Genomic DNA, 24,935 nt, shown 5'->3' on the forward strand with positions numbered 1-24,935 from the left:
TAATCCATCCACAGACCCACTATTCTGCTTTATAGGACATGTTTAATGTTGTAAAAGGGCCTGTTTAACCCTGAACAAGTAGTTTAATGAATGAACAAACATCATTATATTGCACAGTCTGAGCCTTCTACCTCTTGGATGACCCACGGTGGCCCTCTGAATGGATGAGAGGTAGATAAAAATCAATTGTTTAGATTTGTGTTGTGTTTAGAGCAGGAGGAATCAGGTGATTATGCCACAACACACCTAAAATTAAAGGAGACAAATGGAGAGAAATTGATAAATAAATATGATGAAAACAAAAGTGTGTTTATGCAGGAAGCTTTTAGCATCATCTTGGAACATCGTTTGGATCCTTCCAGTGACGCCAATCACAGTTTCAGGCAGACGTCCATCTGATTCTGGTCTAACTAACCATAACTAAGTGTCATTATTTATATTATTCATACTTCAAAAATGACAAAATTAGAAGTTAATGAGGCCTCAGCAGCTTGAGTTGATCAAATAAAGTGGATATTTTCCACATTCTCAGGCTCCTTTTTTGACTGTAATTTCCTCTGTTATGGCTGCTGCATTCTGCCAAAGTTCACATAAACTCTTCAGCTCAGAACATGAAGTTTTTGATTAAAGCTCCCTGTCTCACCTGAAAACTGACTTTTTAAAAGCAATCATCATTACTTGTATTTTTTTTAAATAAACCTGCACTCTACTAAGGTGGAGGGAGTGAATGGTCATATTGTAAAACCCTGCAGCACATGGCTTTTGTCCACATTTATCATCTGGCATGGTAACGGAATGCTAAACACACAGCCGAGAATTTCCTTTTTAACGAGGAGGCACCTACGGAGCCGTCCAGTAAAACGCCTCTTTTCTGTGATTTTTTATTAAACGATTGGATGGTTGTGATTAGGATCAAGAATAAATAAATGACTGCTCATGTGGAGGGTTATAAAAAGAGCACATCTGTCTGCCAGCCTGCCTCACACCTGGATGTGAAAATATTTGTTTTGATGAAAGATATTTTTGCCTCTTTAATTAGAAAATGTGGAACCTGCCAAACGGGAAAAGGGAGCTTCAGCCTTTCCATTGTCATGCCCTCTGGTCCCTCTGTTAATCAGACCTTCATCCTCATGTCACAAGAAGCATCTTCTCAGCTAATATGTGTGTGTGTGTGTTGATAAGGAAGAGCCACAGTGAGAGGAAACAGCAGAAAAAGGTAGATTAATCCCCAGAGTCTGCGGGAAAATGATTTTATTAGGTTCATGTGTGAAGCAGCCGGTCGTGCTGTCAGCTGTAGTCGTGACTGAAATGTCCACCGAGCAAGACATATGTAATAGCTGTAGTGAAAAGCAGAGTCTGTTGGCTTTTTGCTGTCACACATTCACAATGTATTTCACACACCAAAGCAGTTTCTTTTTCATATTTCTCTCTTTTTTTAAAATTTCTTTCATGTCCAGCTCTGTCGTGCCAGATGCTGAGGAGGAACAGGCTGCTTTTCTGTAAAGATGTTTATAAGAATCAGAACCAGATGCTGACAGTTTATGTCTACATTTTTTTCAGGTATTATGATGCACAACTGTGTGGAAGCAAAGAAATGCCATCATTATCCATTTTTTTTGAAGACCTAACTGTGAAGGGAACATTTACAGCTTTAATAAACGTTTCATTGATTAAATGCAGTGTATGTTTGTATTTACATTGTGTACTTGTGTCTATTTACAGCAGGTTTTGTGTCCTGGATTTAAATGTCTGCAGCAGGGATACACAGGAAATGATGTGTGTGTGTGTGTGTGTGTGAGATCCAGCGTTGCTGTTTTTAATTTCCCTTTCATATCAGCCTGACTGTTCACTCTCCAACAGATGTTTTAGAGCCTGAATATAAAATTCCAACATTTACAAACATATTTCATGCCATTAATGTGATTACGAAGACTGATATGAATGTTTAAGGGGATTGTAACTGATTTATTAGATTAACATTATCACTCTTAATGTCTGCGTTGCTGCTGGTCAGAAGCTAGTGGCAACATGCTCAGAATTGAATTCAAAAACTGCAGTTTCCCTTGCAGCCTCTAGGGGGGGCTGGCTCCAAAAGTGAGTCATGACTCCTATGTTAAAATCATAGCAGAAATAAATATGTTCACAGCCTGGTGACACACAGCGTTGGTCTCGTTTGATGAGTTCGTTTTTCACTGTTCAGAAACCATCCCTTCATCCATGTTATCTCATGGAGGGTGGTCAAAAGTAACTCTTAAACATCTACATTGCCCCCTAGTGGCTATTACAGATAATGAACCCCACAACCCTTGTGTGTCAGCAGAGGGTATGTGACCCAAACAATACAAGTTGTTCACTGTTTTCTGATCAGTTTGATAATGAGTAGTCATTTAACTGATATCTGGGGAATCTGTAGGCTTGGAGGGGGGAATTGTGAAACATGGAAAGATATTCTTGGTAATTTAGGTTATTAAAAAGCTAAGTACAGTCAATCTGTGAGGATAAAATAAAAGAGAAGTAGTGACATCTCTAGTCTGGTGCACTTTAATCTACTACCTTTGACCTAACCTGAAGTTTTGATTGAACATTTTATCCAAATTTCATTAGGACCTACATGTTCACCTGTGATCCTGTGATTACTGCACTGATCAATGGTCCAGGTGGTGATAATCGAGACAACATACACAGCACTGGAAAAAGTTTGTGTTTACAGGAAAACTCTACAGGGCACCTTTAAGTACTCTGAAGCGATGACATTTAAAAAAGTGTGTTTAGTTCTTGGTCTTTCTTTGCTTCCATTAAACCGTCAGGGATGTTTGTTCAGTATAAAACCACAAGAGATTTTACATTGAGATAAATTGACCACAAGTTCTGGAGCCTGACACACACACACACACACACACACACACACAGACACACACACACAAGTACTGTATTCATCATGGTGGACGATGCAGACATTTCCCTCAGCTGAAAACACTGGACAACAGCAACAATACACATTTTATCTGACACGATAGTAGCTGCAGTTTCAATAATGCTGAATGTCACAAAGATTCCAATAGATTAAATGAACACTGACAGTCTATTGACAGTCCACACCACCACCCAGCACCCGGCCTCGCCTCCAGCCCTCTTCCGTCTTCAGGGCTCCGTTAACACGGCCCTCCGCCACTCTTTTATTGTTCGCTCGCTGAGCTCTCCTGTCAGCATCACTCATGTTCTACACAGCCAGATGAAAGTCTGTAGGGAGTGTGTGTAAAATGTTATTGGGTGAGTAAGCACGGCACAGGCGCTCCTCTATAGATCCACCACATGTCCAGGCTCATGGATGATGCTTGCTCTCGTCAGGCCTCAACCTTTCCCAGGCTGCTTTTTAATGAGCCGGTTTGTTTTGTTTTCGAGCGGATGGAGTGTGTATGTGTGTGTGTTTAGGAGAAGCCTGTTACAGATATTTGTAATGAGCTCTGTGGTTTGTGTTATGAATTACAGAGGCCTGTAATGAGTGCAGCGTGTCTCTGCTGTGAAGAGGACCTCCAACATGCCCAGGGGTGCAGCAGTTAGTGGTGTCTGGAGAAATATGCTTTGCATGGTTTGCACTGATTGAATGCACATAACGTGCAGGGTATAGTTTGCTCTATCTGAGTCCAACTTTGAGGCCCTCTTGAGGGTGATCCAAATGCTCCAAACTATCACTCCCAAGCATCTCTGGGGCAATTTTCTGATTCAATAATCAACCACTCTCAGTGAGGTCCGTGGCCGGGAAAAACCTTGAGAGTCTGGGAGGGCGCCTGCTGCCTGCTCAGCTACACTCCTCGCAGTTGCAAGCTAGGATGTATCTGTATGTGGCTGTAATGCGAGTTCCACCAGCGCAGCGCAGCCTGACCGCCTTCAGCTTGGAGGTGTGCGGCCGGCAGCAGGAGCAGGTGCTCTTGAAGGGCTGTTTGAGCACCGAGCTGAAGGATATGAGGGGGTCAGAGCGGGTCGTGTGGCTGCAGTGGCCCTCACAGCGTGCCAGTAACACCATCTGGAAGACAGCATTCAGACAAAGTTAAGAAAACACAGATCAACACAGGGTTTTTCCATGACCTTCAGGACCTGTCAGGCATGAGAGAAAAAAGGGGGTCTCTGAATACAATGAGGCAGTGTTTGGGTCTGTTTGGGTGTCTTCTAAGCCAACCTCGGCCTTGCACCTGCAAAAGCAGAGATAGCAATGCAACCGTCACACATTCCTACACCTGCTGCAGCTCAACCATACAGTAAGAGGACGTCCACTTTGTTTTCTGAGAGAGTCTGACTTGTCGGCTCAAACATGTGCACCTACAAAGCGCCGGTGGCCTGATTAGTGTTGCGGCCATCCGACGGACATTCCTCGGAGGGTCACTGCATTCCTGTCACCTCCCTAAACGGACTCCTGTGTCATGTCCTTCTGTCAGCTGCTGTGTGTCGCCACCCATGTACCCACTTTTACAAAAGCCTGTCTGGGGCCATGGCAGGGTGACACACACACACACACACACATCAGGAGAGGGTTGTCGCCACTTTAAGTCCATTTGTCTTTGTCCTGGCTGGGGATCAGGCTATCAAACCCCAGCCTCCTCTATGTCTACACCTTTTCTGCTCCCCACCCATTCATGACCAGTGACATTAAAAACAGATACAATCACAAAGTTTTTTTGTTGTTGTTGAAATTGAAATGACATTAAACAATGTCATTTCAATTTCAGGGTTTTGGACATGACAGAACAGGCAATAAACTCCAAAATGAGAGACTGATTACTGATTGATATGTTGTGACACTCTGAAATTATATCTGATTTTTAGTAACTTTTCACAAACCACTTGATCCAAACAATTTACAATTCAGTTTAACAAGGTCCAAACGTTGATTAGATGAATAAAAACTAACTTTCATTTCATTTCTCCTAGCTTCACATGCGGTTGTAAAGTCATGCCGTGTGTTTTTACACAGCTGTCCGTCTAGTTTTCAAAGCATCAAAAAGTAATTGCTGGCTATTCACTCAGTCAGTTTCTTAGATTTAACTGCTCACATATAGGCTTGGTAACCCCTTGACCATTGTGTTACTTCAAAGAACGTCATACAGCAGTCTACTGTTATTTAAAGCTCCAAGATGGTAGAACAACCTACCAATGCAACCCAAGCAGGAACATCTGCTACATCTAATACTAAAACCTCTGCACTGTCATCCTTGATAGTTGCGTGGTGTTTGTGAAGTATTGATACCCATGGTTTTCTTTGTAAAATCAATGTAAGGATGCTCCGTGCAGAGACAGTATCTTCATCCCTTTTCCTCACCCAGCTAAACACCTCAAATAAACACACAGTAAGCGAGTCACGTTGCTGGTGTATTTACTGTGAACTTGCACAGACTGAGGTGTAAAACATTTTTTCAGCCAGGCTTCCAGTGCGTTCTCTGAGTACTGTAATAGAAAGCTGTGCTCATGCTGTGAGTGCGTTCAGCCCTGCCTCGCCTAAGTGGAGTTGTGGTTTGGCCACCTGCTCCGTGCACTCAAGAGTCAGAATATTAAAAAAAGACCAAAGAACAGATCCACTCACGCTACAGGAACAACTGCACAACAAAGGCAAAGGCGGGAAACTGACAGAAGCTCCCCCACAATAGCGCTTACGTGTCTTTTTACATGAGGTCTGAAACATCACAAAGAGCACCTCACGCTCCACTTTTCTTTCTCTCTTCAGCCCCTGGCAGAAGCAGGCAGACAGGGGAGACGTCCACTTCAGCCAAAACTGAGTCCCAGCTGAGGTGCAGAATGTCTGCAGTGTGGCCCATGTCCAGCACCACACACACACACACACAATCCCTGAGAAACACAGCGTGACTCGTCTAAATGCCGGGGAGATAAAGGGAGAGAAGGTAAGGAAAAGATGCTGGACTAAATGGAGGAAGCTTTCAAGAGGCAATGAGTGATACTGGAGGGAGAGACGTGTGTGAGATGAAGAACTCCTCAGTTAGTGTGGTTTTTACATCTCTGGGGATTGACTTGAAACAAATGATTTCCTTGATATAATTGGACTGTTATCCTAAATCAGTATAAAACTTACAGTAGCCAAATCCTGAATTTTCTGCAAGTGAACCCGGCGCCCTGTCTCTTGATTAACGATCAAACGCTACACTTACTACCTGCAATGCATAGCTTGTCATGTAGACAATGAATGGACATTGTTTAAACCATGGATCCTGTTTAAACGTACCTTAAATTTAATTTTGATAATCATTTGTCTCTTGTCACTGACCTCTATAACTACTTTTTTTCTGAAATACTGACATGGGGTCCGTGAAAGAAGGGCAGGACTTCCACTCTGAAGTGTGTGTTGTGTGTAGGTCTGATTACCTTGGAGTTGCATTTATAAATCGGGTGCGTGATGGTCTCCACAAAGTGGTGCCTCATGCAGCGGTCTGGGTCTGTGTCCCCCAGATGCGGGTGCGTGTTATCGCTGGCTTTGCTGCTGCTGGCAGACTGGACCAAGCCCAGCAGAGGACAGCACATCAGGACCAGCAGGAGGCCTGAAGGAGGGCCCACGGAGATCAGAGGTTTCATGATGGGGCCTCCCTGAGCCTCTCAATCCTCACGCGGTGTCCAGGACGTCACGCTGCTGCTGTTATTCCTGGTATTTGTAGTTCTGTTTCACACACAACTTTTATTAGGGGGTTTCATGTAGGGGGATGTCTTCGCCTCTTCTTTTGTTCCTTCTAGTAGAGAGGAGGGTCAACGTCAGAAATCTGTGGGGAGAACGATACCAGAAGGGCAGCTCCATCCCCTGCTGTCTTAATCCATCACAGTCTAGAAGGAGAAGACAAACAGGACGGCATCAGTGGACGCACAAATAAAAACATAAAAACAGAGATACAATGAGCTGGTGGGTCTGTTTGTCTGTTTTTCTGTGCAGCAGATGAAGCTTCTCATTGATGGTTTTGACAATTTTAGGTATTGTTTCTGTGTGTTTGGGTCTCCAAACCTGGCTGTCCACTTTGTCTCCTTTATTCCGTGGTACACCCACACACAGCATATTCGTACAGTAAGTCCTGGTGCTTTTATTACAGAGGAGAAACTTAAGCCATGCACAAACAGCCTGCAGCCAGGCCCTTTCCTCTCCCCAGGAATGACTTTTTCATTAGAACAAATCGCTCTCCCAACAAGCCCTCTCATGACTGCCAGTCCCACAGCATAGTTTCACATGTATTTACGTATTTTTTTTCTTCGTAGTTTTATAGTCCTCCCGACAATAGGGTTTGTGTTGAGAGGTTGGCCGAGGCAGGTTTGCTAAAAGGCAATGTGTTGTGAATTAGGAGGTGTGTGTGTGTGCGAGGTCAGCAAGTGAGAAAGGAGCCTAATAACTATTAACCGCCTCTGTAGAAATATGCGTTGATTAGTGGACTGCTTTACCGCAGCTACTCATAATTCTAAGTTCTACTGGGTTCATCCTAATTACCTGAAGTTGATTCATTCAAGTGCATTACAGGGTTACAGTGAAAGTGCAGGGGTTATGCTCATAGCTGCAGAGGCTGTAACTCAGCTGAGATGTGGCTCCTCAAAAACGTTGTAAATAAATGCAATTACAGTGTAAAAAAAAAAAAGCGTCATGGACCTTTTTGCAGATATGAATGCTCTGAGTGTTGTCATCATCAACCTGCACAGACCTGCAGCCGCAGTGTGTGGTCTCACAAACGTGTTCTGTTATTGGTGACACAGATAAATCCATCAGATACAAGTCTGGAACAAGGACACTCATAATAATGGATGGAAACCATAAATCTGATCTATACAAAAACCCAGAGCTCCACAACATGGCTTATTTAAATATATATGGTGCAAGCAACAATGGAACCCAGCTTCAAAATCCGAGGTTCACAGAAGAATTACGAGCTGCTCCTTTGTAAATCCAGAGGCAGAGTTCTAAATGCCGTAAACATTGTGAACTAAAGGCCCAAATGGTGTCTATAAAAATGAGTCAATTGGCTAACTTAAAAATAAATGCAGCAGAAAGAGAGAGAGAGGACAATTCTGCTGCTGCTGCTGCTGCGTAAGTCAAAGGGGACCTGAGCTACTGAGACAAAAACTGAGACTGATCGTGGTGGTGACTTTCCTCAAATTGCTCTCTGATGTCAACAGAAGCTGAATCATCATGTCAATCAGTTCTTAACTAAACAGAGACGGTGTGCCTTACACTGCAGGGAGGCTTTATTCCTCACTGGGACATGAGTAATAAAGAATCATCTGAAAAAGATAACCAAGACGAGCAGGACTGAGAATGCAGCAGACCATTGAACAGGTTACGTTATGTTTGGGGAACTAACGAATGGCTTCAGGCTAGTAATAACACAAAACCTCTTGCATTCATTCAATGCATTATCATACCTGCACAGCTCTGCAAGAAAAACTTTTCTCTGAGGAATGTATTGCTTCCATTGAACACAAACACAACCGACTGGACAACCACAAAAAGTGGTACTGAAATCGAGCTTTTAGTTTTACTCTTCTCCGTCTTCCACCCTACCCGATCCCAACCTCAGTGTTTTTCTTTCTAAGGGGAATCATTTAGCCTTAACATTCCTCCTGAGAGAAATAGAAGTATCATTTGGCCTGTTAAAATAAATACTCCCTGAGATGTTTTGTTGGCCTGTCTAACATGTGCTGCAGGGTTTACATAGCAGACCGCCCGGTCCTCTCAGAGCAGCGTTATGCAGCCAGCACCCATCAGCACCTCCAGCCCTGCCAGCCGTACCTGGCTGAACGCTACGACAGCCGCTGTTATCCTCATCGGCTGCTGGTATCAGTGTCATTAGTGTGTGTGTGTGTGTGTGTGTGGGTTTAAACCATTACACACTTAAATGGTTTTGGATCTTGCAGATCAATACTGGGTTCCTCACATGACACAGAAAGAAGGAGGAAATTTGAAGCAAGGTCCGATTTATGCCGAAACTGGCTGTGTTGCTTATTCTCCACGTTCACCTCTACCTCTCTGAAGCACATGAAGCACAGATTAACCTGTAAGGAGAAAGAGGGCAAAAAACTGCTGTTGGACCCCCCCGACTAACCTCCTCTCAACCCTCACCTACCACCCTTTGTGCATTTTGCCCTTTGACCTTAAAATCCCCATTAAGTATAGTGCATGCAGCAAAGTACATATGACAGCTTTATTATTTAGCCAGAGACTCAACATCCAGCACTTATGATAGAATATCACTAAGTAGACCCAGGTTTTCAGCAAGTCAGTCAAGTCTGTGGTTCACAGGTTACATTTTAACACATTTGTTAAATCCCCAAGAAAGTCAATGTATAAATAAATGTGTCTACAATGATGATGAACATCTGTTTTTGTTGTTAGAGTTTTACCTTCTTTCAGCTCATTGTTTTGGTTTTCCTGTACACAATGTATGGTTTTAACAGCTCCTGGCATTGTGAAGTAAAGCTTCGTCCTTTCTGATTAATATTTAGTTGATCTGGCCAGACACTAGAAAAATTTAAGTAGCACATAAAAAATGATGTGCTGCAGAGAGATGATTTTCTATTGATTGTCTTCTGCCTGTTGGGGCCAGCTGAAGCAGCCCTGCCCTGACTGCATTGTTATGCAAGCGGGGACATCCCTCACTACAAGGTGACTACACATCATAATTACTGTCTCTTTTGGCTACTCATGCTCAAGCTCTGAAAGCTGGTGATATCAATACATTGCTATGAACGGCAGCTGGCTCAGATAATAGGGGCTTTTAGGATAATATATGGAGATTGTTTCTGAGCAAGTGAGTTCATTACTGCAATGTGAGTGTGCAAACTGAGAACTTATTAATGTAGCCTGTGTGAGCCCTGTCTGTCCGTCTGTGTGTGTGTGTGTGTGTTGGACTACAGGTTGAAGTAAACAAGGTCAGAAGAGTTGAAGCGATGTGAGGAGGCTCACCTGTCCTGTTTTATGGAGCCCTGAGAGTTCACAGAAAGCCTCTTTCGTCCCACCCAACTATAATGACCCTCAAAAACATTAAAGCAACGCTGTCCAACATGCTGACCTTGTCTTTCTTATCCCGGTTTCCTCCCAAAGGAATCCTCCCATTGTTCCCTTTCCAGCCCTGTTTGTCTCCAATGCCAATCAGCTCCGAGCACTTGCACCCTTCTGCTGTTCTGCTAATCCACATTGATTCTTTCTGTGAGAAGTGTTGGATCCAGACTCACTCTGTCATGTTGCGTCCTTACTGTTTTCATTCCGAAAAGACAGCATTGTTGGCAGCAGAGCTCCATGAAATCCAACAAGTCATTCATCCTGAATTATCCACGACATGACAGCTCGATTAAGGAAAACAACTTCCCTTGATGACTGCTGCAAGGCCAGTAAACGTACATTGAGAAAGAGAGCTACATTATCTCTTACAAGAGGTCGTGGTTTTATCTAAAGTCCAGGTTCTGTCAGCTACTGTCCTGACAGCAGTTCACACTCAGAGCTCGGTGGTCGGGGAGTCCAGTGTGTGTGTGTGGTCACACAATAAATAGCAGACTGAAAGGACAAAGAAGAGAAGACCGTGTTCTGTTCCACAGAAGTCAGGGTGAGGAGAGACTTCCAGAATTAGCTATCAAAAACCCTGCCAAGTTTGAAGCATTGCTAAAGCGAGTCCAGAGGGGCAGCTTCATGAATAGGAGGTGCAGGATGGAGGGGTGGACTTTTAGGTTTTTTAGGGACCAAACACCTCTTTGTGTAAAGGCAAAAAAAGAGGGAAAAAAATAATTTTTTAACAAAACCAGATTCCACAAAGTATAAAACACTTTTTTTGTATGTGTCCTTCACTCATTTTCTTGAATATGCAGTTAATAGAAAGCCCCCCCATGATTTTTTATTTCTGTTGTAGTGAGATACAAATACAACCTTATTTTTACCTCATTAAAATTGGAAATGCCCATATTTTTTAATCATTTTGTATAAACAGAAAGTCAGTTTGTTGTTGTATTAGAAGATTTGAACCACTGTGGGTGTTGTGACTTTATTCTCAGAATTCAGAGGTTAAAGTGAGAATTCTGAGAAACAAAAACGGCACCAGTGTTTGTTCTAAGATCAAAGTAAACACAGGAAAATGTGTTTTCATCCCTCAGTGCATCAGTTTAGCTCTGCTTCCCAAATCGACCAAATAAATGCAACATCAAGAACGTTCTAGGCACGGAAATGTAGCTTCAAACTAAGGATGTGCTCCTTGAATCTGAAAGTAAACACTGTCGACTTTACTACAGAGGCAGGCTAACAGCTGCATCAAGAAAATAAACCAACAAACTATTGTTCCTGCTGCAGACTCGTGCTTGTGGAGAAATCCAAAGCTTAACATACCAGACATGCCTACTTATAGATACTAAGCTGCGAGTTGATGATCACTGAGTGTGACCCATCCTGAACATCCTCCCTACGTCTACCTGAGTCAGCGAGTCAGTCTACAGCTTCAATAATGTGGCACAACAACACCAGAAATCCAAAGCAATCTACTCTCCCTCTCTTATACTGACCAACATGGAATGGAAACTAATTACAGAGCCAAAGCTGGAGGCCCAGAGGCAGAAGAAATTATTACGCAGCATGCATTACATGTAACTCCAGACCTGTCTCTACATCTGCATTTACTGCTTATTAACAGACATATCATCTGTCATAGAGCAAATCAAATTAAGCAAATTCCACTTCATTTTTCTAGATTCAACTTTTGCAGCATGGCCAGGGGGGAGATCATTTAAGAAGGGCCAATATCTGCAAAAAAAGAAAAAAAAACACCCTGGGTTAAGAACATGTGGGGGAGCCAACCCACATAAACACAACATCACCCCCTCCTCACATACCACCATCCCTGAAGCAGCTCTGAAGCTTTTGGATTTGGGGAGTTATGAGATGATGAATCCAAGCTTACAGACTGAAGACTTTGTGATGTCTTTCTTAGAGGATACGGTGGGAAAGATGTCTCCCCACCCTCACACTGGGCACTATAAGTCATAGATATAAATGCAACATGCATTTATGAATATTGTCCATGGAACAGAGAACTAAGTGGACCAGGTAGGTAGGTAGTAGGTAGTTATGTATGCATAGCACCAGCAACACTTAATTAAGCTTGCAGATCCTTCAGAAACATGGATTTAAACAGGGTGGGGGGAGACGGTTGGAGACACAGAATAAAAATAAACATGAGCTACCAGCCAAAATATCTAAGGTGCAAAAAAAGTCATAATGAAGACTCTTGTTCAAGAGCAACAACATCTCAAGTGACACCATGAAGCCTCCAACTGCACCAGCCATATGTTGTGTACAACAAAATTTCTCAGTCCTCGCCACCATGTTTTGTTCTTATCAGTGGGGTGCATGTATAAATATCCCCTGCCCACCTTACTTATGGGTTTTTCTTCTCTCTCACACACACAAACCCAGCACACAGTCAGCAGGGCATACACACACGCACTTTCACACACACACACACACACACTTTCACACAGACACACACACATTACTCTCATGGACGCTATGCTGCTGCAGCTCTGGGGCTCTGAACATTTCTGGGATGCTGATGTGTGATGGCACATGGAGCCAGATCATCAGAGGGATCCTCTGCTTTATCACCCAGGCCAGCCGGCAGCTGAAAACACAGTTGTTGTCCAGGGATGGGCCTGTCTACGGTGGGCAGCGTGGTTACAGAGCCACAGAGGAAACAGGTGGGGAAATGGGAGGGGGGGAGGAAGGGAGGCAGGGGGGGGTATGGGCAATCAGAGCAAGGTGACAGGTAGAGAGGGCCATCATAAAAGCCTCTATTTCATCCTGTCTTCTTCTTTCCAACGACGTCATCGCACTCCTCACTGATTTGCTGCCCAGAGTTTACGTCATGATTTTTATTCACTTCCCCGCCAGCCCCCCCGCCCATACTCAACCTCACCCCCTCCATTGTTTCACCAGCTTTTAATAAACTAAAGGGCAGATTCCTGACTGCAGTGAGGGGGGGTGTACAGAACCACAGACCTGTCCTCCAGCCACACACATATACAATATATCCACACACACACACACAGTTGGCATGCGGAGTGCCAAGCTCTTCCAGCGTCTACTGACGCCAGCTCCTGAACTGCACACACACACAAACTTCCTCTCTCTCTCCCTCACACACACTCTCATACCCTCCCCATGCGCCAACCTCCTAAAAGCTAAGCTCCTCACTAAATATATCCCCCCCAGTAAAGATAAGACAAACAGTGTGGATTTGAGAGCAGCGTAGAGCCAATGACAGGCAGCTATGTGATCCAGAGCTAAGCTTGTGTTAGCTTTACAATTAAGGCTTCTCAGAAACAGTGGAGACACAGAGACAGAACGAGAAGACACAGAGGACATAGAAGTGTGGATGTTCTCTGAATTACTTTGAAAGACAGCCAAATTTCAGTCAAGTTGCACTTTAAATCCTAAATCCTCCTTCTCTGAGTGAAAACACACAAGCTGCAGGCTAAAAGCACACCATGAAACTAGATCAAACCTCCATTCAACTGCAAGCCTAAGGCGCCCTCGAAAAAAGGCAAGCGAAGGAATCGTGGGTGTATTTGTTTTATCGCGCTGGACCAGGTTAGGTATCTGTCACACGCCCGTCTAGCAGGCCGGCGCTGAGGATCCTCTGCTGATGGCCTGCGGTTCAGGCAGAGCATCCATTTGTCAGAAGCACATTCCTGCGGCGGTGAGACATTGTGAACTGCCTATCGCAGCTTCAACACTGTCCAAATAAATACACTCACAAAAGGCCCCAGTGTGTGTGTGTGTGTGTGTGTCTGAATATGAAACATGAGAGCTCAGATACACACACAAAAAACAATTGCTCTGCCAGAGCATTGCTGTCTATCTGCACCTGGCTGCGACGTTTCAAACACACCTCCTACTCCTCTTCTTCACTTCTTCGAGGTGACTCGTTCATTCTTGTACTGTTCAAACTGTTTCTCATCTGGTGTCAGCAGACATGGGGAGGGATGTCTGCAGGGATGTCTGCATCACACTGTCTCAGTGTCTTTCTTTTTCCCCTCTCAGGTCAGCCCGGCTCTCTCACTTTCACCTCCTCAAGCCGTGCTTTTCTCTCACACATCTCAGTTTCATTCTGTTTCTCCTATTTTCGTCTCTTTTCTCAGATGTTTTTCCTCCTACTTTGGGCTGTTACTTTTACCCCTTTCATTATCCCCCAGTCTTTTGTAGTCACTTCATTTTTCATTTAAACACCTTCCCCCTCTCTCTTTCTCACACACCTCTTCTTCTCAGTCAAATGGAAGTGGTAGTTCGTCTCCTCCTCCTCCTCCTCCTCCTCCTCCTCATACCTACCACAGAGTCTATTATATCTGTCATCATCTCCTTCTACCATAAGCCAGCAGCCTCAGGGTCCAGTAGAACAGGGTAAGTCAATCACAGCCATAAACGCACACACCTGCAAAACACATATTCATGCATATCCCAAATTATTCACACCACTATTAACCTCGTGCTCCCTCACACGCGCTTTTCTCCACGAGTTCCACCATCCCTCCAGCCTCACTGTCAGTGCCTGATTAGCAAATCCACCCACGCCAACACAAACATGTTTCCTCCTATTACAAATCATGTCACACTGCGTCCTAATCACAACCACTTGCAGTTTCTGGGCTCACGCTGACCAGAAAGGACCTGCAATAAAAAAAGGAATGCGCACCTGAGCTCAGGGATGTACGGCAGAGGAAAAGTTTGACTCACACTCTGAGTTAGTGCGGCCAAAAAAAAAAAAAAAAAAAAAAAAAAAAAAAAAAAAAACTGCACAAAACATGCATCACCACTATCCAGCAGTGACTTCAGGTTTTGGGAGATATAAAAAGAAGAAGACAGGATCTAGAGGAAGGAAACCCAGGCTGGTGGTCTTACCTTCAGCAGAAAGACAGCAGAGGTATCCAGAGAAGCTGAGATCCTCCTGCATGCAACACTAGATTTGTTGTTCAACTATTGTTTCCCGGCCAGCTCCTCTCCCCTCTTGTTTCTACCTCTCCCTCACACACAGTGATTGTTTGAGTGCTACTCTCTCCTCCCTCTGTCTCTCTCACCTCCTCCCTCTCTCTTCCTCTCTCTCTCTCTCTCTCTCCTGTCTGCTGTCCCACACTCCCTCACTTTTTTCTTCAAATCACCAGAAAAAGGGAGCAGCCTGCCTGGATGCTCTTCCTGCGAGGACGCTCCTCACATGTGGATCGTGACACAGCAATCATATATCACACGCCTTTCCCTGTCTCTCTCACACACAATCACACCAGCTGACGAATCGACACGCTCCACAGCAGCAAATGGGAATTCCAGGCTTGGACGGCTCTGCTCGCCCCATCAGGAGAGAGCTGACCAAAAGCCGCAGCCAGGTTTTACGAGGTCAGGGTTATAAAACTGTTAGCAGATTTAGTTTATTTAAAAACAACTGGCCCTCATTGCCTTCCTCTTCACGCGCTTTCTCCTACCATTACACTGGGGGGGGGGGTGGGTGTGTGGGTGGGGGAGGTATCCAGGTGGGGTGGGTGAGGGGGAGGAGGTAAGGACGAGAAGAAGAGGTTAAATAACTCACTTGTCTTGAGATTTCCTTCACCTACAGGCAAAGTAATAGAGAATTTGACACTATACAACCCAGTTTACAAAAGTTTAGTAAGTTGAAAAAAAAACGCATACTGCATCACAATACAACAAATAAAGACGAGAAGAGTGTGTAAGGCAAAGAAAAACACTGAGGCCTAACATGGCAACAACTCACTAACATGATGGTGGATGATCAAAAGAGCATCTGTCCTTTTAGAAGAAGATAAGAGTAATAATTGATCATCATCATGGCAGAACAGTCATGACGTTCAGGTCCTCTGGCAGCACTGCATTAAAAACAGACATGGTGGAAATCACTGCATGGTCTCAGGAACAGTGCTTTACTAATAAGGAGCAAGAGTTTAGCTGCTGAGGACCATTCAAAGTTAACCTAGTTAGCATGCTTTTCTTCACCTTTGTATGTAAAATATGGACCCAAAAGCCAAAGGAGTCGCTTGTTACTGTCAGCAATGCTACAAAAATAAGCCAACATTACTTCCCTCTAGGATGCTGGTCCAAACAGCCTGTGCTCCTGCCATAAGCCCTGTAATGTAAGGTCATCACAGCGTCCACAAATTACATTTTGAAGTAATACAGAGCTATAGAATTGACTGAAGTAAAGTGGTCCTGTGGTCTGACCAATCAAATCTTTAAGACAACCATCAACACTGCTGGAGAGGAGCGGGATCATCAGGCTTGTTATCAGTGCACAGTTCAAAAGCCAGACTCCCCGATGCACATGGCACGGATCACTGGCACATCTGTGAGGGTTTTATTAGAGCAACATGTACTAAGATGTGTTTATTTCAGCAGGACAATGCTAAACCACATTTTGCACAAACAAAGCCTTTATCACTCAGTTTTTAAACCTACACAGGACCCTGTAGGCCAATAATTAGAGGTAATAATGTTACTTGGAAGATTTTTCATTTTGGATTTATTCAGTTGTAAACAATTATACAGCTGTTAAGTGCCTGTAAGCTTAGAAATGACGAAAACAACAGCAATACGGTGCAAACTGTAAAAGCCTCATCCATCATTCTCACATATCAATAAAAAAGGAAAAAGGCTACAATGAAGGGAAAGCTAATAATAAAGGTTGCTCCAAGGACCACTGTAGCCAAACCATTGCAATATAATACATCAGTTGCTTTGTTTGCCTGATGTTCTGGACTGGTTGTTCTTAAAGTAAGTTAATGTATGATATCAAAAACTCCTAATCTGAACAAAAACATCCTCAAAGTAAAGCAGAAAAAGAATTAGGCTGGCCAGGCTGTGTAAGGTCAAACATGGTGAGAAGAATAACATGGACTGAGAGCATATATTCAGATACTCATTATATCACACACAAACACACACACACACACGTCCTGGTATGCAGAGACAAAAAACTCTCAGGGGAAATAAGGGGAGCAAGCTGCACCACACTAAGTAGGACTTAGTGGGTCAAAAGTTTAAGAAGCACAATTACCTGAAAGCCCTCGGCTGACCCCCAAATTTCTCACCTCCTGTTCTCTCACACATGCATACACACACACACACACACACTTACGCACACCTTCGACAAGAGGCGATTTACAGCCGGCAGCAGGAGAGGGTGAAAACATATCCAGCACCAACAGGCTCCTAGAGAAAAAGAGAGCTAGAGACCCTCGTAAGAACAGTTTGTGTTTTGATTACACTTTCAGGCATTGTAACTGATCACCACTGTGAACAGTGTCAAATTAAATGGTCATAACTCACCTGGACAGAGTCCTCTCCTTGGCTTACTCAGCTTGTGTCCACATGAGAGGTGGTGACAGGGAGTAAATGGCTTCAGATAATGTATCATAATATCACATTAAGGAAACCGTCACTGAAGCCAAATGTGAATCCCATATGCGGAGGGGAGGAGGGCAAACTGACAGCGAAGGGAAAAAACCAGAAGATATATTGAGGAAAAGCAGAGGATACTGTGAGATGACATACCGCTGCAAAGGCAGCCATCTGACAACTTGTACAAACACTTTCACTTTCTGTAGCATTAGTGGGTAAATGGACAGCAATAAAAGGCAAAGTAGTGTTGCTGCTGTATGACAGCTGTTGACAGGTAACTTGCTCTTTCCATCCCGTCTCCATTGTTCATGTCCATTTTAGTGATGTGTCACTGCCTGGTTAGCATTTTAGACCCTGTGGCTCAAGTGATTAGGCTGCAGGTCAGGTTGCACCCTCATTACATCAGCCAATGACTACTAAGAGTGTGATGTGACAGTTGTCCCTTTCTCGATTGAGTCCCACCTTGGCTGTAGGCAGTCTGATCATGCAGTGCCAATCTCCTCATAAGGATGGGATTAACAGGGCAGGGTCGCTATCACACCTGAGTCACACGTTGGCTGACCTTCAATTCATGTTTAATCTTCCTCCAAGAATTTACCCACGGAGTTCAAAATCTGTCACTGTCAGACTTCTGAGTGCTAAAGCTGAAGCTCTCTGTTCTTTCCTTTAGTGCCGGTTCGTATTATCTGTGAGAGATGTAAAGCCTCGGACTGACTGATGGTGCCCAGACATATTCAGTCTTCATTTGGAAGACTGATTGATTTTCAGTCTTATTTTAAGCTACATGAGAACAAAAAAAAGGAAGCTGCAGAGCTATAATCTCAGAAGATTTATGTGAACCGGTGAGCAACAGAAAAACAGCCGAACCTGCCTCAGAAATGGTTTCCACTGGGATCCAAATGTCTGACAAAAATAGTCCCATAGTTGTAATTTACAGCAGGTGTAGAATAACTTTCTTTCTGTTCTTGACCAGGTAGAGTAATGTCACAGCAGCTGCCAAAGACAACTTGTGTTTGATGAGCGAACCAGGTCTGGTTTTAGAGTTCAGGGGGAAACGCGGTTAGCCAATACAAAAGCTCAGAATGAGGAACAAAACGCTGGTATCAAAGAATAACTGCACTTCTCACGTGGCAACGAGGACACAGTTAACGCAGACCACAGTGTAGCTAATGGTCTTAACACTCATTTAAACACAGGCACGCACTGTCATGTGCATGATATTGCATGTGGAATGAGAACAACACCCCTGGGTGAGGGGCTCATGGAGAGAAATGGGGATAAAAGAGAGAAAGTGAAAGACAGAGATCCAGGGAGATATGGAACAATAAGAGAGAAGCTAAGTGTTTCCCCATGTGCACCTGGGGCAATGGCTGACCCTGTAAAGCAGGGTCTAAGCCTTAGCCCTCTCTCCCTCTGCACCAATGCCCATAGGCACTGAGAGGAATCACTGGAATGAGGGACAGCAGCCAAAAACAGTCCACTAAAGTCTGTGCATCTCTATAGAAACACTATTACAGAGGGATATAGGTCTGTTTAGAGGACACTTGAGGGGCAGTGATGGGCTTCAACGCAAATGTTAGATGCTGATTTAAGCTATTGTAGCTTTTAAAACTGCACATTTCACTTACTAACAACAAATGTCTCCCATGCAAAAATAAAAAAACAAAGAAAAAAAATGAATATTTTATAAAATATCCAAGAAAGTGAAATGATTTAACCACTGATGGTGGAATTTCAACACTCTTCTACAGTCTCTGTTTAATGCTAGCGTGCTAACATGCTAATCTGAGATGGCGATCATGATAAGCATTACACATATGCATGTTGCAACTGAAGTAACCAAATTAAAAACATGATACCAATTACAAGGAGCTTATCCGGAGTGACCCGCAGTGCCAAAAGCTGCTGCTGCTTTGGGGGAACAGTTCTGAGAAAAACATCTGAACGCAGGTGCTCTGTGATGCGTGTGTGTGTGTGTGTCTGTGCGCTTCCAGGTTTAAGATTTGTTGTCATGAGAAAAAGAAGGCACACAGCCAGTAAATAGAAACTTTCCCCCTCCTGTTCTCAGATGTCTGTTTAGCCTTCATAGATTAGCTATGACTCCATCAGACGTGAGCTAAGCCCATCATGCACATGAACATGCACACATGTGCACATGCACAATGATCCTCTTCACCCTAGAGACGTTTATGGATTTCCTGCGTATCAGTTTTTATGGTGCAGTGGTCCTGAGCTGAACAGCAGTAAAGTGGAACGAGGACAGAACAAGAGAAGCAGATTCTTTACGGGGAGCCTCCATGTTCTGTTTGTCAGTGATCAACATCAGCAGAAGATTGCACGCTGAAACAGAGACACCATCAGGGACGTAAGACAATGATAGCTCCATCTCTATGTTTGGTGCAATCTGTGACTCAGTTGGTCAGTGGAGTGGTTTTATGTAAAGACTTCATCCCTTTATGAAGTATGCAGACCAATATCCGTGCTTTATTAAATTAGATTAAAGGTACAACATAGAGCTTCATTCTCCCCCTTCTGGCCATAAGATTAATTACACGGACACATGCATATGTGGTTTCCTCTGAGATTGGGGTGTAAGGATGGTCCTGAGCCTGTGGAATGAGAAATAGTAACCTAACTTGGAACCAGGATTCTTAAATCACAGGTGATCTGGACCAATCAGCAACCTTAAAGTGCACATCATCCTAACATCATCATCAGCGTGAGGGAGTAGACAATATTGCATTAGCAGCTGGGTTCATAGTAATAAATAACCTTGACAGCCTTGGTCCAAGGGACGAAATTGGGGTTATACATTAAAAAACGCGTGAACCCTGTTAACGTATCATTTTTTGACAATAATTTTGGGACTGATTCGTTCACACTAAATGGATGAAGAAAGAGCCTAGGAGCTAATTTACAAGGAACTACTCCCTCATTATGTGTTTGGCTGCGTGTGTATTGGAATATAAAAAGGCACAGGTTGTTCAGGTTGAGGCGCCACTGTAATCAGAGCCTGCGATGCAAATTATAGTAAGGGGATAAGTCAAACATTAGGTAATCAACAACCCAATCCCCTCTATGTAACCACACACATCACACACTCCGCCTCACCCCTTCACACCGAGTACAGAAACAGTACATTACATCACCCGAGGCATTATCAGGTCCTCTCCGTCTGCTTTCACACATACTAAAATATTAGCCTCAGCAGTCACCCACCGCCAAAACACAAAGGGTGACGTCGGTGTGGTCAGTGGTGGCAGGGAGCTTCCTGAGCACATACTTGGCCTTTTTTTGCCTTCTGAAGCATGAAGTGAGAGAGTAAGGATAGCGAGGGAGGAATGTCCACACACACACACACACTCTCCCTAGCACTCCTTTTCCTCCTGTCAGTGGCTGTCTCTTTGCAGCCATCCCCTTTTCTGCCCTGTCATGCTCTGTGGCACAGCAACAGTAAAGTCAATGAGTTGCAACGTCATCTATTGGTACAGAATCTATTTTAGAATATAACTCTATGGCAACATAGGTGAACCTTTGGTTAGGCTAAGTATTGATTTCACAAATCAATGAGGAAAATTGATCAATTGTTATTAGTGATGTAGGAAGTAAATGTTATAATCAAACAAACATTCCAGGACAGCAGCTCAGATAAAGGATCGAGCGGGATCGGCTCACATGATGACAGATTTGATTATTTATCCCAGTAAATCTGCTGTTGAAAGACGTAATACATACTGACATACACATATTTTTAGCTATGAAATGTATGGGCCACCACAGTCTTTGTGAGAAATAACAAACACTGACAGACACACAGTTATGACGCTGACTTTAATGGCAATTGTCTGTCTGCCAGTTTAGTTAATCGTCCAGGTGAACACCCAGGAACTTACAGAAGATGTGGGAAGTGAGTGCTTGTGCCACCAGCACACTTTTCTCAGCATTGGTCTGGAGACAGTTTTAATGGTCCCAATCAGTGTCATTCTTTGTGTGCAGGATGATTCTCTTTACTGCACAACTCAGACAATGACTTCCTGAACTGGAAAATTCTCATCATGCACTGAATATGCTGTGTTAAACCGCTGCTTTGTTTCAACTTCATTAAAAAATCCAAAACGAAAACAACATTTGTCCATTAAGCTGTCAAAGCTGAAAGAAAACCGTTGTTGTTCCGAGAGTTTTTGGGTTTTGAATACAGTGAGGCTAAGAGCACCTGGAAACCATGGCAAAGGATAATTAAGTAAACACAGTGTCTGCATACACACCCAAACACACACAGATTCAGTCCACTCTGGTTCTCTTTGTTGTCATGCCACGGTCTATATCTCTTGCACTCAGCTGTTTCTGCTTAGACTCAGCTGTGGTAAAGCATGCCTAATTAGTATTACATAGGAAAGACACAAAAGGAGAACGAAGGAGCTACTTCCTTCTTTTTTGACTACCTTTGTGTGAGTCTACTCAACAACTTCTCGCTCAACTCTGCCTTTTGGCTCATGAGTCACCACAGGTAGGGCTTGACTACTGCTGAAGTAGTCAACACGAGTCAACAAGAGAATATCGTCTCTATCTGTACCAGACGTCCAGAAACAGTTGCAGATGATAAACAAATCTTCACGTTAGGATTTAAATGAAGCTATTGTGCACTACACTTCCAATGAATCATTTTTGTGGGGTTCAGTCAGATTTTCCAAACATCTCTGGGCAAAGAATTGAGGCTATACTTTACAATCAGTGAAAATGAATCCTACAAAACCCGTTCTGAAAATGCAGTGAGACCTTGAACTGCTTTATTCACAAATTTGCACTGATTAGAGGGTTCGTACTTGCTGAGCAGCCCTTCAAGCATGTTCTCAGGCAGTGGTAGGACGGAAGCCTTCACATATGATCCTTGTGTCTTTGGTGGGGAGATGGCTGGTTCTAGAGACGAAGTGGGTGTTATTGTTCCGTTGTAGTTTCCATAAGTATCAACATGAAGTTATTGTTTATGGAAACTGTTATTACATAGAGCTACGTATGTGCGTGAAAAATGTGAATATGTGCCTGCCGTCTAAGACCACAGTTGTTTTCCCACAGTGATGCCTGGCGGTCCGGAGGCCCATTCTTGTCATGCCATCTTCATTACAGGGATGTTGATGAACAGCTAACTGAGGGTGTCAACAGAGTCTTATAAACAGACAACTGAGCTTAACATTGTGCCACTGCTAAACCTCCACCCCAGCTAATCCAACTGTTAAAGGACAGTCAAAGGACTTGTCCTGTGGATGAGTAGTTCTATGCAGTGAATGTGTGATTTTATGCACAGAAAATAAAGGTAACAGAGAAGGAGAGAGACCCTGACAGTGTGTGTGTGTTGTATGGCCTGCAGAGGTACATGCTATACAAGTAGTTGGGGTCCATCTGGTTCCAATGCTCCACTCTCTTAACATTGGAACTAATCGTTGCTCTTAGCCATGGGGCCACAACTGACGTCTTGTTGTGATGATGCGTGTTTCTTTTGGAATAGTTTTAGATCTTAAGCTAACATCTGTGTTTGTGCACAGTGCCTACTTGGATTGGTCCTTATATGTGAATACTCTGGCCATGTTTTGGATCTGATAGGGTCTCTCCCTGAGGAGAGCATCAGCATCAGGCCTACAACCCCATGAGTCTGCCAGCACTCTGTGAAACTTTGGCTCATCACGTAGACCTCCTGTTACCCACATCTCACAATCCTCCACAAACTGAAGTTGTCCATTGTTTCACATATTCATGTTTTACTGTTGTAGTTCGTTGTACTTGAGTGACTCATGGGGTCAAGGGGACTCAAGGGGTGAAGGCAGTGTTGCTGGGGTCATTGTAAAAACTCTTTTATCTCACATTGATCACGCTGATCACCTCCTGATTTGCTGAAGATGTTGCTGATATAAGAAACTTTGGATACCTCATTTTGGAGCCCAGCTTAGTTTATTTCTTCATCCCTGGAATCTACAACTTTCCAAAGCCGTTGTAGGGGGGCACAGGCCCTGGGGGTGTTGGTGTTGTGGAGCTTTGTAGTGCACTGGGATGAAGTCCTCTGGAAGGAAGAAAAGACAAAACACTTAGAAAGAAGAAAGAAACCCCAGAGGAGTCCTGAAATGATCAGAGGGAAGCAGGTAATCCATCCCCGAGGTGACCTCTGACTGCCCAGAGTCAGACTGGACCCTCCATCACTGTGGCCTGTCAGGAGCTCCGCCTGCTTTAATACTGTGACTAATGCAGCAAGCCACAAACCTGCCCAGGGTGGCAGAAAGAGCATGGACGGGCTTAGGTTTCTCCTGCTGGGGAGCAGGGTGCCTCTTGAGCACAAAATATTTAAGTTATGCTTATACCACAGACACAAATATTTCATACTTTGAGTAGAAGTCCTGTGCCACTAGTCTCAGAAATGAGTTTTATTCTGCAGGAAGGTAGTAGCACTCTCTGGCGCTTGTTCTTACTGCCCCCAAGTGTTCAGATTAGAACAATGCATGCTCAAACAACAATTGCAGATCAGATCATTTAGATACATTTTTGAATATTTACTAATAACTGTAATCAGATTACAGGTCTACTTGTAGTTCCTAGAATTCATAGAAGTAGAATGAGGGGATGAGCCCACAAACCTGATTCACTGAGCGGTCCCCCCTCAGCTTTCACCTCTCCTCTTTTCTCATCAGGCCGATTCATACTAGTGATTCATGTCATTACTTGTTAACTATGTTTGCTGTCTTCCTTATAGTTTTCTCTCTCTCTCTCTCTCTGCAGGTTTTCTATGCCTCCAGACCTGCATGCTGACCTGCAGTCCGGCCCCTGTCCAAACAGATGCTTATTTCCTGCACCAGCCTCTGTTGCTCATCTTTGTTTTACTAGCACAATTATCTCATGATATATATCAGCTTTAATATAAACACAATAGTCTCAGCTTGCTTGACAATGTCACCAACCTGTCATGTTTGTTCTCTGTAATGTGTGATCTTTGCTGCATGTTTGTTCCTCTCTCTCTCTGTCATATCTACCTCTTCTCCTCCTTTACCTATCAGCAGGAGGGTCGCCCTTATCAGCCGGGTTTTTCCTTTTTCCTTGCCACTGTATGCTCCTAAGAGGGTTCAGGCTCTGGGTTTCTGTAAGGCACCTTGAGACAATTCTGACTGTAATATATAAACTCACATGCTCCACACTGTGCTGACCAGCTACAGGAGCTCGTTCAGCAACAGACTCTGACTCCCACGAGGCACCACTGAGAGACACGGGAAGTCATTCCTGCCTGTCTCAATCAAACTACTGAACTCTGAACTGTAACAGTCACTCAGACACTGTACATTCATACTGGTTTTATACAATAGTAAATATGTTCTTCTTTAGATACAACTCAGGGATTTAAATGCTGTCTAGGTATTTAGATATTTATTATATCTTTCAATTTCATATTTCAATTTATCTTTGATTTCTATTTGTCTGTAACAAAAAAAATTTCCCCTCTGGGATAAATAAAGTAATTGTGATTCTGATTCTGAAATTGTGTGATTGCGCT

The 24,935-nt window shown here is 43.7% G+C and overlaps 1 protein-coding gene across 7 annotated transcripts; it reads right to left on the minus strand.

Annotated features, from left to right (window-relative positions):
• Positions 1 to 1,217: 1,217 nt before the first annotated feature.
• Positions 1,218 to 17,362, minus strand: ndp (norrin cystine knot growth factor NDP). Of its 7 annotated transcripts, none has more exons than XM_028393636.1 (3): positions 17,336 to 17,362; positions 6,370 to 6,819; positions 1,218 to 4,024 (listed from the first exon to the last, which is right to left on the minus strand). In XM_028393636.1, exons 2-3 carry the CDS (start codon positions 6,574 to 6,576, stop codon positions 3,800 to 3,802), a joined length of 432 nt encoding a protein of 143 aa, XP_028249437.1. In that variant the 5' UTR covers positions 6,577 to 6,819; positions 17,336 to 17,362; the 3' UTR covers positions 1,218 to 3,799. The 7 variants fall into 7 exon arrangements, with proteins under 7 accessions (XP_028249437.1, XP_028249435.1, XP_028249436.1 ...); XM_028393634.1 differs by lacking the exon at positions 17,336 to 17,362 and adding an exon at positions 17,151 to 17,219; XM_028393635.1 differs by lacking the exon at positions 17,336 to 17,362 and adding an exon at positions 15,768 to 15,865.
• Positions 17,363 to 24,935: the final 7,573 nt, after the last annotated feature.

Source organism: Parambassis ranga, chromosome 21 (genome assembly GCF_900634625.1).
Source record: "Parambassis ranga chromosome 21, fParRan2.1, whole genome shotgun sequence".
Taxonomy (NCBI): domain Eukaryota; kingdom Metazoa; phylum Chordata; class Actinopteri; family Ambassidae; genus Parambassis; species Parambassis ranga.

What these genes read in the sequence shown, in the direction of transcription:
- ndp (XM_028393636.1), bottom strand. Translation starts at nt 6,576, where the DNA reads ATGAAACCTCTGATCTCCGTGGGCCCTCCTTCAGGCCTCCTGCTGGTC. An exon ending in TTTATAAATGCAACTCCAAG is followed by an intron (nt 4,025 to 6,369) that starts GTAATCAGACCT and finishes GCTGTCTTCCAG; the next exon opens with ATGGTGTTACTGGCACGCTG.